Source organism: Quercus suber, unplaced genomic scaffold (assembly GCF_002906115.3).
Source record: "Quercus suber isolate HL8 unplaced genomic scaffold, Cork oak 2.0 scaffold_224, whole genome shotgun sequence".
Taxonomy (NCBI): Eukaryota; Viridiplantae; Streptophyta; class Magnoliopsida; order Fagales; family Fagaceae; genus Quercus; species Quercus suber.
Window position 1 is genome coordinate 361,114 of NW_027069682.1, and position 15,722 is coordinate 376,835.

Below are 15,722 nucleotides of genomic sequence, written 5' to 3' on the forward strand. Positions count from 1 at the left end.
AGAAGAAGGCTACCAATCACATGCTTGCGACGTCTTTTGCATCTCCCATCTGCATATTTGCTTTCAATCGCAAACATCAATTAAAGCCAAATTGACCTTTTTGAGTCGATTTTGACTTTATACAATGTTGTACAATTATATGACATATGAACCATGCTGTGTCGAGGAAAAAAAATCATTAAAAACAAGAACCATGCTATGTTGGGCACTGGGTCGCTTTAACCTCAATTATTTGACATTTGATGGCACTCCAGGTCGGCTTCCCCGTTCGGAATAGTCTTATTCTAATTAATTTTGGCTAATTATTAATTCGTACTTTTCACCACTAAAATGTTTCACATAATATTCACTCTTCTTGTTCAAATATCAACTTTTTTTACGAATGATATAAAAGAATATATACATAATGTAAAAAAGTGTATTTTTTTTTTTCTCATGATAATTTGATAATTACAATAAAATATGAGAAAACACAAAAATTTATTAATTAAGTTCCAAGACTTTTGGTGAGTATATACTATATACACAGCTGAATGTGAAACCATCAGAGCCCTTGATTTTATCCATAAATGAAGCCGAATTAACTTTAATCGAATGAGGGTCTAATAAAACTATAAATAACTCCCACATATAGGTTTGACATTTTTCAACCAAATCATCTTTAAAGCAAGCTACTTATGAGTCCAAATCACCAGCCATTATTTATTTCTAGTTCGTCGTAAAAGCCTAGCAGAGGCCGCAATAACGCCATTATTGGCATATATGCCGCATGTTCTAATTGGTCCTACAAACAAGCTGGCTACAAGCCTTCTATAATTAGGAATATATAAATCATTTCTCTCTCTTTTTTTTTTTTTTTTTAAAAACAATGGTTATTTTATTAGAGGATCATATTAATGGGTATCTTTAAGACATTTGGTAAAAAACTATTTTAGAAAAATTTTAATACCGCTTTTATGAACAATATAAAAATGTGTTGAAAAAATTATTTGCTAAATACATTACAATTAATGATTAATAGAAAAGAAAGTGAAACAAAATAAGACACAAAAAGTTAGATAAAATATTTGTATCGGATAATTATTAGTGCCACTGCAGAGGCGACTATCATACGCGTAAAGTCATACACAGTTTTGATTAATATGGTATTATGTGGTACCAAAACCAATTCAGTTCCTTTCATTTCGACCATGAGTGACATAACAATATATTAAACTAACCGTCACTTGTGCAAAATCAATTGGAATTATTCATATCCAAATTGCATGAAACTCGACAGGCCGACAAAATATCCAACAGAAGACATGTGTCTCTTTTTTTCCTTTTGTTTATTAAAAATCATTACGTGTGCACACACGTAAAGCGAATATATGATCATCAATTTTATTTCAAAGCAACTTTGCTACTTATTCTATGTACACATGTTGTATAAACATCACCCAAGAAAGCGAAGAAACAATTATTTTTTTTGATTAGCTAAAAAGAGGTAAGGGAAAAAGAAATAGGAAAATTACATAGCTTTCGCACTTTATAAGGTTCAAAAATAAAATAATTAATCCAATTGGGAATTCAAAGGGGGGTTGAAGAGTTCATATCAAGATGATGGTGATGGAAAAATGATGATGAAAGTGATGATGAGTAAAGAGTTTTCCAGGAAAGGGCCTCTTTTCCAGGAAAGTCCCTCTCATAATATCGTTGGTCCACGCCATTATGAATGATGTGTGGACTATTAATATAGGGAGTTCCCATCTCATCATCATCCATGTATTTGTCCGCACTAATCATGATAGCGTGCCTCTAACGTATACAAGGGGGAGAGAGAGAGAGAGAAGGCTACTTTTCTTGGTCCCGGTATAATCTGGACCGTTGATTTTGACTTTTTGAGTAGCTCTCAAACCTAAGGTTTTCATTTCTTCCATTATTGTGTGATGGAATATCTGGCTTTTTAGGATGGAGATTTGGAATTTTAATCAAAAGCTATGGGGGTGGGATTTTTGGGGCCCATGACAAAAAAAATAGTATGGTCTGACTTTCATCAAGAAATCCCATAATGAGATTTTGTGTGAAGAAATTGAAAAAATAAATAAATTAAGGAGGCCATTGGGACATCACGTGGGGTGTGACCCACCAGTCCCCTTAAAGGGTGAGCATCTCACGAGACCATGACTTAATCCTCTCTCTCTCTCTCTCTCTCTCTCTCTCTCTAGTTTTTTCTAGTCATGCAACTGAATCATCCATTCCTTTCTTTCTCTACACGCCTATGACCACACATTTTTCTTAGACCAAAAACTCTCTCTCTCTCTCTCTCTCTCTCTCTAAACAACTGAATTATAGAGACAATACACGTGAGCTAACCTCCTTTCCCACACCTATGCCCTTCATTATATTTTACTTAAACATAACCTCCAACTGATCATTATGGTCATTATCCATTTATTTCTTTGTTGCTAAGGCACTTAAAAAATTGCATAAATTTGCTAAGAGTTTCCTAGCCAAGTGACATGCATGCCCCGCCCTTTTTCCATAATAGTATGACTAATTAATAATAATAATGCCACAGAAGCCTATTTGTATACCATAATGATTTATTAGATTTTTCCAAGAAAATCCAAAGGAATTTAATAGATAAAATAACTTCATTTTTTTTTTTACTTAAAACATAATAAAAAGAGTAATACAAAAAATTGTACGGCTGATTTTTATTTTGAATAGTCTTACTAAAGATCAATGTAAAATTATTCTCTTTGTTGTTAAATCAAGTATTTGTTGATAGTTAATCATCTCTTTGATTTCAAGTTAATAATTCTCAAAGTTCTGGAAGCAGAATAAGGATATCCCATATATAATCAACGGTATTGTTTTCTTGCAAGATGTGGTACCATATTCCAATATCCCATCCTATGATCCAACTATATTCAAACTGATCAAATTCTTCAAGGGGGAAAAATTATCTGAACTTTGAAACAAAAATCAACAATAAATAATAGTTATACCTTCATAGATATAATGTTTTAACGATTTACAAGCATATATATAAAATTAAAAAAAGAAAAAGGTAATTGATCAGTAACTAGTAACTGCTATTTTTTTTTTCTACAATTTAATTACATTAACCTTTCACTACAAGTCCTCAACCAACAAAAATATACCGGTTATGGGGAACCTTGTTTTGTTTAATTTCTCCCCCAAATCCTAGCTCATGCACTAACAAGCTGCAGAAGGATTTGTGAAGGGATTGTAAAAGTGAGGCTTAGGAGCCATTGAAAAGGGGCTCTTTGAAGCGTTTTCACCGACACCGCCAATTCTTTCACATGAGGGGCACATGGTAAGAGTGGCCGCTGGCATATGCATATACAAGGGTTGGGCTAGTTTCAATGCTTTCAGTTCTTGTAGCTCTTTTTGTAGCCTTCTATTTTCATCAGTCAGTGTTTCACAGCACTTCTTCAGGAACTCACAGTCCACCTCAGTTTGCTTGAGCTTGGTCCTGCCAAATGAACAAGAACCCATTAATTTATTGTAACATAGAAAAGGTTTTAATAGGGTTTATTCGTGACAGAAAAGTTTTTTGTATATGGGTGTTATGGTACTTTTTGTTAGAGATAATCATATGGATATGGTTTTGCATAAGGTTGACAAAAGTTTTGTAGCTGAACTGATAATATTTTTAACTGAGATCTCTCTATGTTCTTATTGTAACTATCGAAATTTAGAGAGAAAGAAAACGATATATAGCTAGTACCTGGCCCTCCTGTTCTGGAACCAAACTTCAACCTGTCGAGGCCGTAGATTTAACTGCCTTGCTAAAGCTTGCTTCTGCTTCTGCTAATTCAAGAACAACATATATTAATCCTAATATATATATGCCTAGAACGAATCAAACAATAGCTCTCAAAATAGAGAAGAAAAGGGGAGAGGGTTTGATGAATAATTACAGGGTTGAGAGTGCTATGTTGTTTGAAGCTTTCCTCCAAAAGGGCAGACTGTTCCTTGGTGAGCCTAAGCTTCTTTCTTGCATTAGGACCATCTTCATCTTCATCACTGATTCTTGAAGAGACTCTGTCTACAGCCTCAACCTCTTCACTGCTAAGGTCTCTCTCCCTCTTGACCCTGCCACTAGAGAAGGATGAAACAGCGCTGTGAGGCGGCGAAGCTTGACGATACAAATCAATGGATTCCTCATAACCTTTGTTCACATCAATAATCTTTCTGGGGATTACTTGGTGATAACTCTCACCAGAAAGACCCAACGTCAAAGATGGCTCAAAACCTGTGGGAGTGAAATTGGAACAGGCTTTATTCTTTGGTGCCTTTGATGGAGAACTACTTTCTTGTGCTGAAGCCGTGAGACCTAACCCTAGTACAAGGCCTGTATTACAAACATCATTAAAATCCATCTGAGTGCCAAAGAATGAATGGGCTTAGAGAGATAGAATAGAAGACAATAATCTGTGTTATTGTGAAATGGGAATTGAGGAGATAATATGGTTGGAAGTTATGGAGCAAAGGGTTATAAGGAGGGGAAGAGAATGAATGAGACTTTTGTGGGGACGTTTGGTGGGTGGGTGGGTGGCTATGATTATTAATCAAAGGTGGGAATGAGTAGAGAAACGAATCTGGCACTGGAAAAATAATGAAAGTCCCCCTATCTCTCTTGCATAGGTTGACCATTTGAACCCCACTACTGTTACCACCACCATATATAATAACAATCAAAATAAAAACATAGAAAATTCTTCTCTCTCCTGGGAAAGTCCAGTCCAATCACATGTTGCCAGGACTTTTGTTACAATTTAAGACATGATAGACTGTGAATAATAGGGAATTAATAGAGTGTTTGTGTAAAATTAATGAGTAATAATAGAGAATTAATAGTGGGTTAGTGTAAAATTAATTGCTCGTTGCTTACAGTCAACCACTTTAATAAATTATAACAAAAATAATGGCAAATGGTAGGGTCCTAAGAGAACTTATTTTCTCTCTCATATGCTAGAATCCTACAGTTCAAATGGCAGTGGGAAACACATCAAGAGTATGATTCGCCCGCCCCTTTCGCCACCCATTAGCATACCAAATTTAACTATTACTGCCACTTTCTTTTCCTATGCTTCCTTGTGTATAAAGTTACACTTTACATGTATCAATTATTAGTCCACTTTTGCCTTGTTTTACTCATGTCCAAGCAGCATTGATGGATATTATCCTTTTCTTTTTCTCTCTCCTTTTTTTTTTTTTTTTTTTCACTCTTTCTTAATATTACAAATAATTGCCCATGTTTTTGCACTCATTCAAAGATTGCTTAAGAAATTGCCAAAAAAGATATAAAAAAAAAAAAGATAAAAAAAGAAAAGATAAAAGCCATGATTGGATATTCATGAGTTCCTTTTATAACAGACCACATGAACTGTCTCCCACTCATGTGCCTAATTCATTCATCAAAACTAGCTAGCTAGAGATGGGTACCATGTCACCTTGCTTACCAAGATTGCATTGTTTTATTAATTAGGACGGTGGGCCGTTTTTTCTTGCTTATTATGAATGCTGAGATTAGAAAGAGATGTGCACTATCGCTAGCTAATTGTAAATATTGGTGGTTTTTGCTTCCTATGTGTGGTGTGTGAAAAGCAAAGAAAGCACAAGGGGAATAAAAAAGGAAAGTAGGTAGATAACACCATTGGAGTTTCAAAGAGTTATAATGGTGCCAGAATATGATTCATCAACAAGAATCCGGATCTTTGCTTAACTAGAAAGTAGATGTGGTGTGTTTGGGTCCTACTGCTCTGTACATGAACAATTTAGCACTCCCAATAATGCTATGTCGGCGATGCTGTTGAGAGGTTAGGTCACCCATAAAACATGATAAAGCTAAAATAATGGAAGAGAAAATAACACAACCTCGCTCTATTGCTTATTAGGTTTAACTGTTAGCATTTGTAGGAAAGTACTGTAATTATTTAGCAGGGAATCGTACCGTAGGGATTAGAAAAGTATACATACTGTGCATGTTTGTTTATACATGAAGCATTTATGAGCGATATATGGTCTCAAACCTACTTGAAAATTCTAAGGTAGCTGAAAACACTTATAGCCAAAATTATAAATTTTTTAATGATGAGAATAATAATTTATCCTATTAACATATGCGTTTGATCTTTTATATATCGGTTTTTTTGTTGAAAGGTATGTATCATATTGCTTGAAATCAACCATGTGTTTGAGTCTTGGATTTAGAAAATTCAATCTCAACCATAAAATATATAAACTATGTATATGTTTGGCAAAAATTAAAAAGTCAGCTTATTTTACTAATTAACTTATTTGTGCAACTATTTAGGGGTTCTACTACACTTTTTGGTATTATTTATGAGTCTCATTTTACTATTTCAACTAATTTTTACCTTTATCTACAATATTTTCAGCAAAAAAATTTTAATTTCAGTAAAATAAGCAGATCTCAAATAAACCTTATATATCTCTATTTCATTTTAAATGAAAAGATATTGGTTTTGGTGGAAAATTATGGTATACTCTCGGAATATCATAAATGCGTACTCCCTCCTCTCACATGAATGGTAAGTTCCACTAATTAAATTCATGGTAGGACCCACCATTTATGTGAGAGGGAGGAGTACGCATTTATGGTACTCTGGAAATACCTAATAATTTTTCTTCGTTTTGCTTATTACTAATATTAGAAAGTTAAGGGGGATCGAGCTTTGAGATTAAAGATCAACTTTTTTTTTCTTTTAAATCTCAATTTATGGATAATCATAAAAAATGAAAGAATAAGAAATTACAGATCGATCTATATATAGCCCAGGTTTCATTCATGTAAATATATAATTATGTAATAAAATGTACTCTATTTGTTCAAGTTCTTTAGATATGACAAGATTTAAACATATAACAATTCCTTCTAGAATTGCTCTAGAAAATAATTTACTAAATTAATATCTATATATAGCCCAGGTTTCATTCATGTAAATATACAATAATGTAATAAAATGTACTCTATTTGTTCAAGTTCTTTAGATATGACAAGATTTAAACATATAACAATTCCTTCTAGAATTGCTCTAGAAAATAATTTACTAAATTAATATCTATATATAGCCCAGGTTTCATTCAAAACAAGAATCCGGATCTTTGCTTAACTAGAAAGTAGATGTGGTGTGTTTGGGTCCTACTGCTCTGTACATGAACAATTTAGCACTCCCAATAATGCTATGTCGGCGATGCTGTTGAGAGGTTAGGTCACCCATAAAACATGATAAAGCTAAAATAATGGAAGAGAAAATAACACAACCTCTCTCTATTGCTTATTAGGTTTAACTGTTAGCATTTGTAGGAAAGTACTGTAATTATTTAGCAGGGAATCGTACCGTAGGGATTAGAAAAGTATACATACTGTGCATGTTTGTTTATACATGAAGCATTTATGAGCGATATATGGTCTCAAACCTACTTGAAAATTCTAAGGTAGCTGAAAACACTTATAGCCAAAATTATAAATTTTTTAATGATGAGAATAATAATTTATCCTATTAACATATGCGTTTGATCTTTTATATATCGGTTTTTTTGTTGAAAGGTATGTATCATATTGCTTGAAATCAACCATGTGTTTGAGTCTTGGATTTAGAAAATTCAATCTCAACCATAAAATATATAAACTATGTATATGTTTGGCAAAAATTAAAAAGTCAGCTTATTTTACTAATTAACTTATTTGTGCAACTATTTAGGGGTTCTACTACACTTTTTGGTATTATTTATGAGTCTCATTTTACTATTTCAACTAATTTTTACCTTTATCTACAATATTTTCAGCAAAAAAATTTTAATTTCAGTAAAATAAGCAGATCTCAAATAAACCTTATATATCTCTATTTCATTTTAAATGAAAAGATATTGGTTTTGGTGGAAAATTATGGTATACTCTCGGAATATCATAAATGCGTACTCCCTCCTCTCACATGAATGGTAAGTTCCACTAATTAAATTCATGGTAGGACCCACCATTTATGTGAGAGGGAGGAGTACGCATTTATGGTACTCTGGAAATACCTAATAATTTTTCTTCGTTTTGCTTATTACTAATATTAGAAAGTTAAGGGGGATCGAGCTTTGAGATTAAAGATCAACTTTTTTTTTCTTTTAAATCTCAATTTATGGATAATCATAAAAAATGAAAGAATAAGAAATTACAGATCGATCTATATATAGCCCAGGTTTCATTCATGTAAATATATAATTATGTAATAAAATGTACTCTATTTGTTCAAGTTCTTTAGATATGACAAGATTTAAACATATAACAATTCCTTCTAGAATTGCTCTAGAAAATAATTTACTAAATTAATATCTATATATAGCCCAGGTTTCATTCATGTAAATATACAATAATGTAATAAAATGTACTCTATTTGTTCAAGTTCTTTAGATATGACAAGATTTAAACATATAACAATTCCTTCTAGAATTGCTCTAGAAAATAATTTATTAAATTAATAAAAATATTGAAAATATTTTTAATTGTATTTTGATGGTTATAGCAAGAATTCTAATTTTAGAAAGAATATACATCTAGCCCTTTTCTATTCCAAGAGTCATAACATGATTAAACTTTCTTAAGAAAACAATACCCAATGGCAACAATGGTGTTGCATTTCATGCATGTTTATGATTCATTAAACAATTTCAAGTAAGATTATAAAAATTAAAATAAATACATAGCCTGATCAATAGGGGGTACTATATACCTAAAAATTTTTATAAAGTACCATATAAAATTATTATCATTATTCAATTAAGTGAGAGGTGAGGAATGAATACTGCTTTAAAAATACAGAAAGCCATCGTTGAAATTAATAATAATATGGTTATTATTGAGCATGAGACTATGAGAGGCGCCCAATGAATACTTTAAAAATATTATCCAAATTTTTTGTCTGCGAGTGGCTTAATACCAAAAAGTAAGAAGATTGCTATTGCTATAATATATTTTTGGACCCCAGTAGATAGATATTGACTTTGACACAGTTTGAGAAAATATCAAAAAATATATTTGTCTCTCATCCCCAACTTTCACTTTAAGGAATGATTGGGTATAATCAAGAAAATTCATTAAGCCAATCTTCTCTTTCATTTAAACAATTAAGTAAACTCCAATTCTCATCCATACAATAGAGTGACATAAAACCAACTAAGTTAGTGGTGGTTCTCATCTCATGTCATAAGTCATATATCATGTATCACTATAGCCATCCTTATCTCTCTCTCTCTCTATTGGGCACATGTGTGTCATGTGAAGGGATGACACGTAGACGGGGGAAGAGAGNCCCATTAATTTGAACACAGGAAGGCTTTATAATATATCGGTGCTCGGCTCCATATATATATTTATATGCTGGGGCCCTATTGCTTAACTTTGTGCCACAATATAGCCGGCAAAGCGTTGACTGTGCTTGCTCCTTACACCGACCACCAAGTCAATTTTAGAGATGTTTCAAACCCCACTCCCCATGAACCCCAATAGTGGGACCTCTCTCTCTCTCTCTCTCTCATTGTGATGGGAGGGCAGTCACCATAGTGGGGGCGACATGGGTCTGTGCCTTCACAACTTTTAAACGCAAACATGATGATTCTATATGAAAGCTTCACCCACAAGTATTGTAAAAGAGAGTTCAAGTGGGGCAAGCTAAAGCTTCTGCTTTATGCAAAGTCGGTGAGTTTGCTGATTTTATCCTCTCATCAAAATCAGACCAGATTATATATATTTATTTATGTGTATAACTCTGAGTAGGATCATGTTGTCCAATGCCGAATGATTCTTTCTTCTATTATTTCAATGTCTCACTCTCTTTCTCTCCCTCTCAGCAGATGAACTTTACGAATTATTCCTTCAAATATAAGAGCCACTTGTATTTCACTTTCCCAGGTAAAATTCTTAGTACACGTTTTAGAGAACTAGGGCGTATACGATGTACCTCCAAGCACAAAGACTGCATTGCCCCTTTCGGACACTACAAAAACGGAAAAACCTCTTTCATAATGGGGTACTTTCTACTTTTTGGAGACTTTTGAGATAAAAGGAGGATGCCTCACGGGCTTGTTATGAGCTCTCTCTTTCACTCATTCTTTTAGGGTTTGTTTGGTTAGAGGGGTGAAAAAGTAAGAGAATAGAAAATTTTTTAATTTTTTTTTATTTTTATTTGGTTGGGAGTAGAAAAGCGGAGGGATGGAAAAAGTAAATTTGTGTAAATTTATTCATATACATTTGAAAAAATGATATCCGATTAAAGAAAAATGACAAATAAAAAAAAATGCAATCACCCAGATTTATCAAAAAACAAAAATCACGTCTAAAAAAATCATGTAAAAAAAAAAAAGAAGCACAAAGAAATCAAAAAAAAAGAAAAAGAAAAAGAAGGAGAGAAGAGCAACGTTGGACAAAGTTGCCCCAAGGAAAAAAAAAGGCAATGTTGAAGAAAAAAGAAATAAAAAATAAAAAAAGAAATAAAAAGAAAAGAAGGAAGAAGCTAACGTCAAGATCCAAAAATTAAAAAAAAAGAAAAGAAAAGAAAAGAAACAAACAACGCATTGGACTAAGCTCATGTGCAAATGTAAATGGACATTTTGTCATATATCTATCAACCCCCCCCCCCCCCCCACCCTTCACTCAGTTTTTTTCCCATTTTAGAGAGAAAACCTTTTTATGAGCCCAGTGAGAAAATACATGGATCCCACTATTATTTCATTCTCTCCATCTTCTAACCAAACACTCTTCAAAAAGTTTTCTCTCTCATTTTTTTTTTTCAATACTCCCTAAAATCCACTCTACCAAACACACTTTAGATAGGTAGATAGTGGACAAATAAGACATGAAACACCATAAAGATGTTATAATTAAGTTATAACTTGAACCTTTAACCCCTTCTCAAAAAAAGGAAAAAACTTGAACCTTTAACCCATTTATTAAGGTTAAAATACAAAAACACATCTTGAAGTTTGGGTCAGTTGCCTTAGGGTTCTAATTTTCCCTTATAACTCCATGAAATTTTCATATATGCCAAATTGATCCTTGAGACTAACTTCCATTAACTCTTATAAATAGAAAATCACGTGACCATCAAGTGACTACATTAAGAAGATTCACCTTTCATCTATAAGAGTTAACAAAAGCTAGTAATAAAGGTCAATTTGCATATAAGGAAATCTCAAGGAGTTATAAGAAAGAATTGAAACTGTAAGGGGTGTTTTTGCACTTAGGCCTTTATTTGATTTATAAACAACTTTTTAAAATTTTACTCTTTTTTTGGGGGGGGGGGGGGGGGGCATAGTTTGTTAATAAAAATAAGATCTCCAAACAAGCATAAAGGGGAAATTTGAAAAAAAAAAAAAAAAAAAAAACTACTTCAGCTTCATGCAAAATAAAATAAAAAAAAAAAAAAAAATCCCAAACAAGCATAAGGGGGAATTTTGAAATAACTACTTCAGCTTCATGTAAAATAAAAATACGCAGAGTGATAAAATCTTTAGACTAGTACTAGACATGATATAGGATTGAAATTCTAGTTGTAAGAGTCCTACAGTAAAGAGTAGGGGAGAAGGGTTGTAAACAAGTCAAGTTGAGTGGAACAGAGTATTAAAATTTAATAATTAATTCATTTAATTTTATTTCAAACAAGAGCCAAACACAACTCATTACCAAACTAAATAATGTGTTCAAACTTAGTTCATTTTCTTATTGAAGAGGCTCGAATTTGTCCATGAGTTACTTGACTAATTTATTCTTTTCTCGTATATGATAAAACACCACTACTAAAATTTTTTACCTTTGAACAGATTGATGATGCTAATAATAATAACTAAATCATAGTTGAAATTATATTATTTGAGTTAATAAGATAGTTTTTTTTTGTTTTTTTTTTTTTTTTTTATTTTTAGTTTAAGAATTTGTAAAAATTAGATAGTTTTATTTTAGCTCAAGAAATTGTAAAAATTAGATAGTTTTATTTTAGTTTAAGAATTTGTTAAAATTAGACTTACAACCTAGTTTATTACAAATTTTATTTAATTGTTACTAAAAATGGACTATTTATATTATTAAAATATTACAGATAATAATTTGATATCTTATGAACTCATTTTTCAAATTTACATATGCTAATCTTTAGCTTATATAAATATACTTTTTTTATATATGTATAACATAAACATATAATATTATTTATACTCGTATCAAGCCTCATACTCATGAACTTATTCACAGACATGTATGTTCGAATTAGACTTTTTTAATAGTCAAACCTAAATCTATATTTGGTTGATTTACAACCCTAAAAGAAGAGTATATGGTGCAACTGAGTTGTAAATTTGTTTGTCAGAAGTATACAATCATCCAATGTATATGGTGCCAATCGGCTGCAAACTTGTCATAAGTACGAAATTATAATTTCACATTTTGATGTACACTTCGTACATACAATTTTTACCACTTTACATAAAATGTTTACATTTTTTTTAACATTGTCCATATTTAACAATGATGTTGAACAGTACATGAAAGTAGTGTGAGACAATGAAAAACCATGATATCATGATTATATGTACAGGGGTAGTACAGCTGCTTAATGAAGTATTTAATTTGATCAAGTTGCTTTTACTCATGAGAGGACCAAACCATAGGGAAGATGAGGCATATAGCTAGGGCTAAGTTTTGGTAGCAAAACCCATTTGTATTGGATGACACATGACAGAGTTTAAACCTTTTTGTCACACCAGTTTGCAATATTATATTAGGTAATAGTATTAATTATTAGATATTAGGATTTAGGTTTAACTTACTCCGGCACAAAGGTGTGGCATAACAATGATTGAATGGCTTAAAGTTCCAATTTAATTACTATAGAGCGCAATTCCCGTGAAAGGTTTAACATTATCTTAATAATTATTGTCAAATGGTTGTTCGAATAACCCCACTTTACTATACAAGTTATAGTTAATAATTGTAAATCAAACTTAAATGGCTGAGCTAGAAAAATAATAAAGACAAAGGCTGTTAACTTATTGATATAGGGTTTGCAAGTTTATATTAGAGTTTCAAATTATCTATTAATTTAGTAATGTGAATGAAAAACACCGGAATCCCCACCTAAATTCAAAGTAGCTAGCAATAAAGGAGGGCTTTAAATTCCTATTTTTCCCACAAGAAAAACTCCTAAAGTCTCGTTATTACTTGCGGGATGAGTTACCCAATCATATCCTTAAAATCTGAATGCACATTCACAAACCACGATACAGATCAAATCAATCGCTGAAATCAATGAGCTGACTAATCAAACATGGGAATTATAGCTTAAGTAGTTTAGTCCAATGCAGAAATTACGTGCGACTGACGCATGTAGTTGAGACCTCCAGTCACAGCACGTATAATGACACAATGTCACGCTATGAGAGTCGTATGAATCACAGGCTCACAGCACTTAGAGGAATGGGAATATATATATATAATATAGATTTTATTAATGTGTGTCTTAAGGGTACACAATAATTTTCATTTTTGAAAAAAAATTTCTGAGAATTGAAAAAATATTAACAGTTTTTTCAATTTCGAGAAAACGTTCCAAAAGTGGATGGCTTAATATGTGCTCCTAAGGCACACATTAACCAAACCCTCTATATATATATATATATATCACAGTGAAGTGAACAGTATAGTATAGACATGCATAGAGTAGTAGCAAAATAATTAGTAAAGCATTAGCTTCCTTGATTTGGACGGATAGTATAATAGAAAGAGGGAGAGAGCAAGAAAAAAAAAAAAAAAAAAAAAAAAAAAAAAAAAAAAAAATACCATACTTATGATATACTCCTATAATTTGTAACTAACAAACAAAAAAAGCAACACGGTCGGCTGCCTCAAAAGGAAGGAAGAAACATCACACAACCTTATCCCATATTCTTCCCTCCATCATTGCCAACTTCTACGCTCCACAATCATCAGATCCCCACGGAATCGAATGCCCATCATACCAAATCATTGGTGGGGCCATATGTCTAACATATACATAACTCTCTTCCCCCGTCTACGTGTCATCCGAAGATCTAGTTAGTTCAAAACTTCAAAATTGAGTCGAGTGTTAACTCAAATAGAATATAATTAGCAACTTGTATAGTGGGACGTATGGACCTTTTCATTTTGGTCTAATTATTCATTGGATGCTGAAAATTGATATTACATGCATTCACTTAGTTAGATACGGTGGATAACTTACGGATAGGCTTTGACCAGCAAAAGTTAGAAGCCACGACAAAGAGGTGATGATCATGATAGAGAAGAAGAATGTGTACCCAATTACCCATAGTTTGGGCTAGATTATATAGCTTTCACCTCTGGCTCGAGGTAGAGATAATAGAGTGTGGACTATGGAGTACGAACTACGACTTCGATTATCTTACCCAACTCACGAGCTATAATTGGTTATTGCCTAGTAAAGCGGCTCACAGCCACTCTAGAAAAAGTGATGTTATATTGATATTATTATTGATGACACTCTATAGTAGCAGTAGGACCTCGACAGTGACACTTGAAAATTTTACTCAAATGATGGAGAAAATAAAGGGAGAGCAACTTTCTATAACAATAAATGAGATTTATTTATGAGAGCTTTTTCATATTATTATTATTATTATTATTATTATTATTATGAGTAATGTTATATACACAAATTATTTTACAATATATTTACAAATTGCTAATGTGACTTTAGTATTTTTTAAATAGTTATTGCAAGTAAAAATGTGATGTTAGTGATGGGCCTATATTAAAACTAATAAGAATTTGTCACATTAGCAGTTTGTAAAAATATTGTAAAATAGTTTGTATCTATAACATTACTCTATTATTCAATTCCCATTTCCCATAGTCCTTCGGCCCCGTCCTGCCCCTCCCCGTCCTGCATTACTAAGGGTTATAATTCTAATTTTTTCATACCCTAAAACCCTACTATTTAAACAAACATATCAATATTAGCTTATTTTATTTTACCTAATGTGGTTCTTTGCCTTTATTTTCTTATATGTTATACTATGAGTTTTTTTTTTTTTTGTAATTATCTTGTTAAACGATTGGATATATATTGTTCAAAATTTTTTTTCTAAAAATTGATTTGATTTGATAGGATAAATTTAGTTATAATTTCAAGTATGTTTTTATTAAAAAAATAGGTTTCATTAAAAAAATTGTACTAGTTATAGAGCAAATTAACAAAAAGTAGAGTTTTACAGGGTAAGGCGGGACTTTGCGGGGCCCCAAGGGGTGGGGATGGGGTTAGAAAGTTTTTCCTGACAAAACCTTACAGGGCAGGGATGAAAACCCCATCCTTTGGCCCCATCCCGCCCTATTACCATCCCTAGTTGTGCCCACAAGTCAGTCGGACTAGGTTGGAGGTCAAATTGCTTATCAACTCGTTCATTTCAGCTGATGAATGCTCCCATGCATTCTCAACCTTAGAACCAGACGAAACCATATACCCACACGCCACTTTTGGGTGCGCAGTCAAACCTTAGATGGGTCACCAAGTATAACAATTTTAAGTTGAGAACAAAATAACAAAATATTATATATATATATATATATTAAATTTCTTCCATTTTCTTGAGTACCAAACAAAAATAAAGCTCAACGAAGAGTACAAAATACTACAAACATGAATTGCACA

The 15,722-nt window shown here is 32.3% G+C and overlaps 1 protein-coding gene across 2 annotated transcripts; it reads right to left on the minus strand.

Moving 5' to 3' along the window:
• Nucleotides 1–2,970: 2,970 nt before the first annotated feature.
• LOC112016079 (homeobox-leucine zipper protein HAT22) lies at nucleotides 2,971–4,622 on the minus strand. Of its 2 annotated transcripts, none has more exons than XM_024048578.2 (3): nucleotides 3,933–4,622; nucleotides 3,740–3,822; nucleotides 2,971–3,484 (listed from the first exon to the last, which is right to left on the minus strand). In XM_024048578.2, the coding sequence occupies exons 1-3, from the start codon at nucleotides 4,392–4,394 to the stop codon at nucleotides 3,205–3,207; spliced, it is 825 nt and encodes a 274-aa protein (XP_023904346.2). In that variant the 5' UTR covers nucleotides 4,395–4,622; the 3' UTR covers nucleotides 2,971–3,204. The 2 variants fall into 2 exon arrangements, with proteins under 2 accessions (XP_023904346.2, XP_023904347.2); XM_024048579.2 differs by having other exon boundaries at nucleotides 3,740–3,819; nucleotides 3,933–4,610.
• Between the last annotated feature and the right edge of the window lie 11,100 nt (nucleotides 4,623–15,722).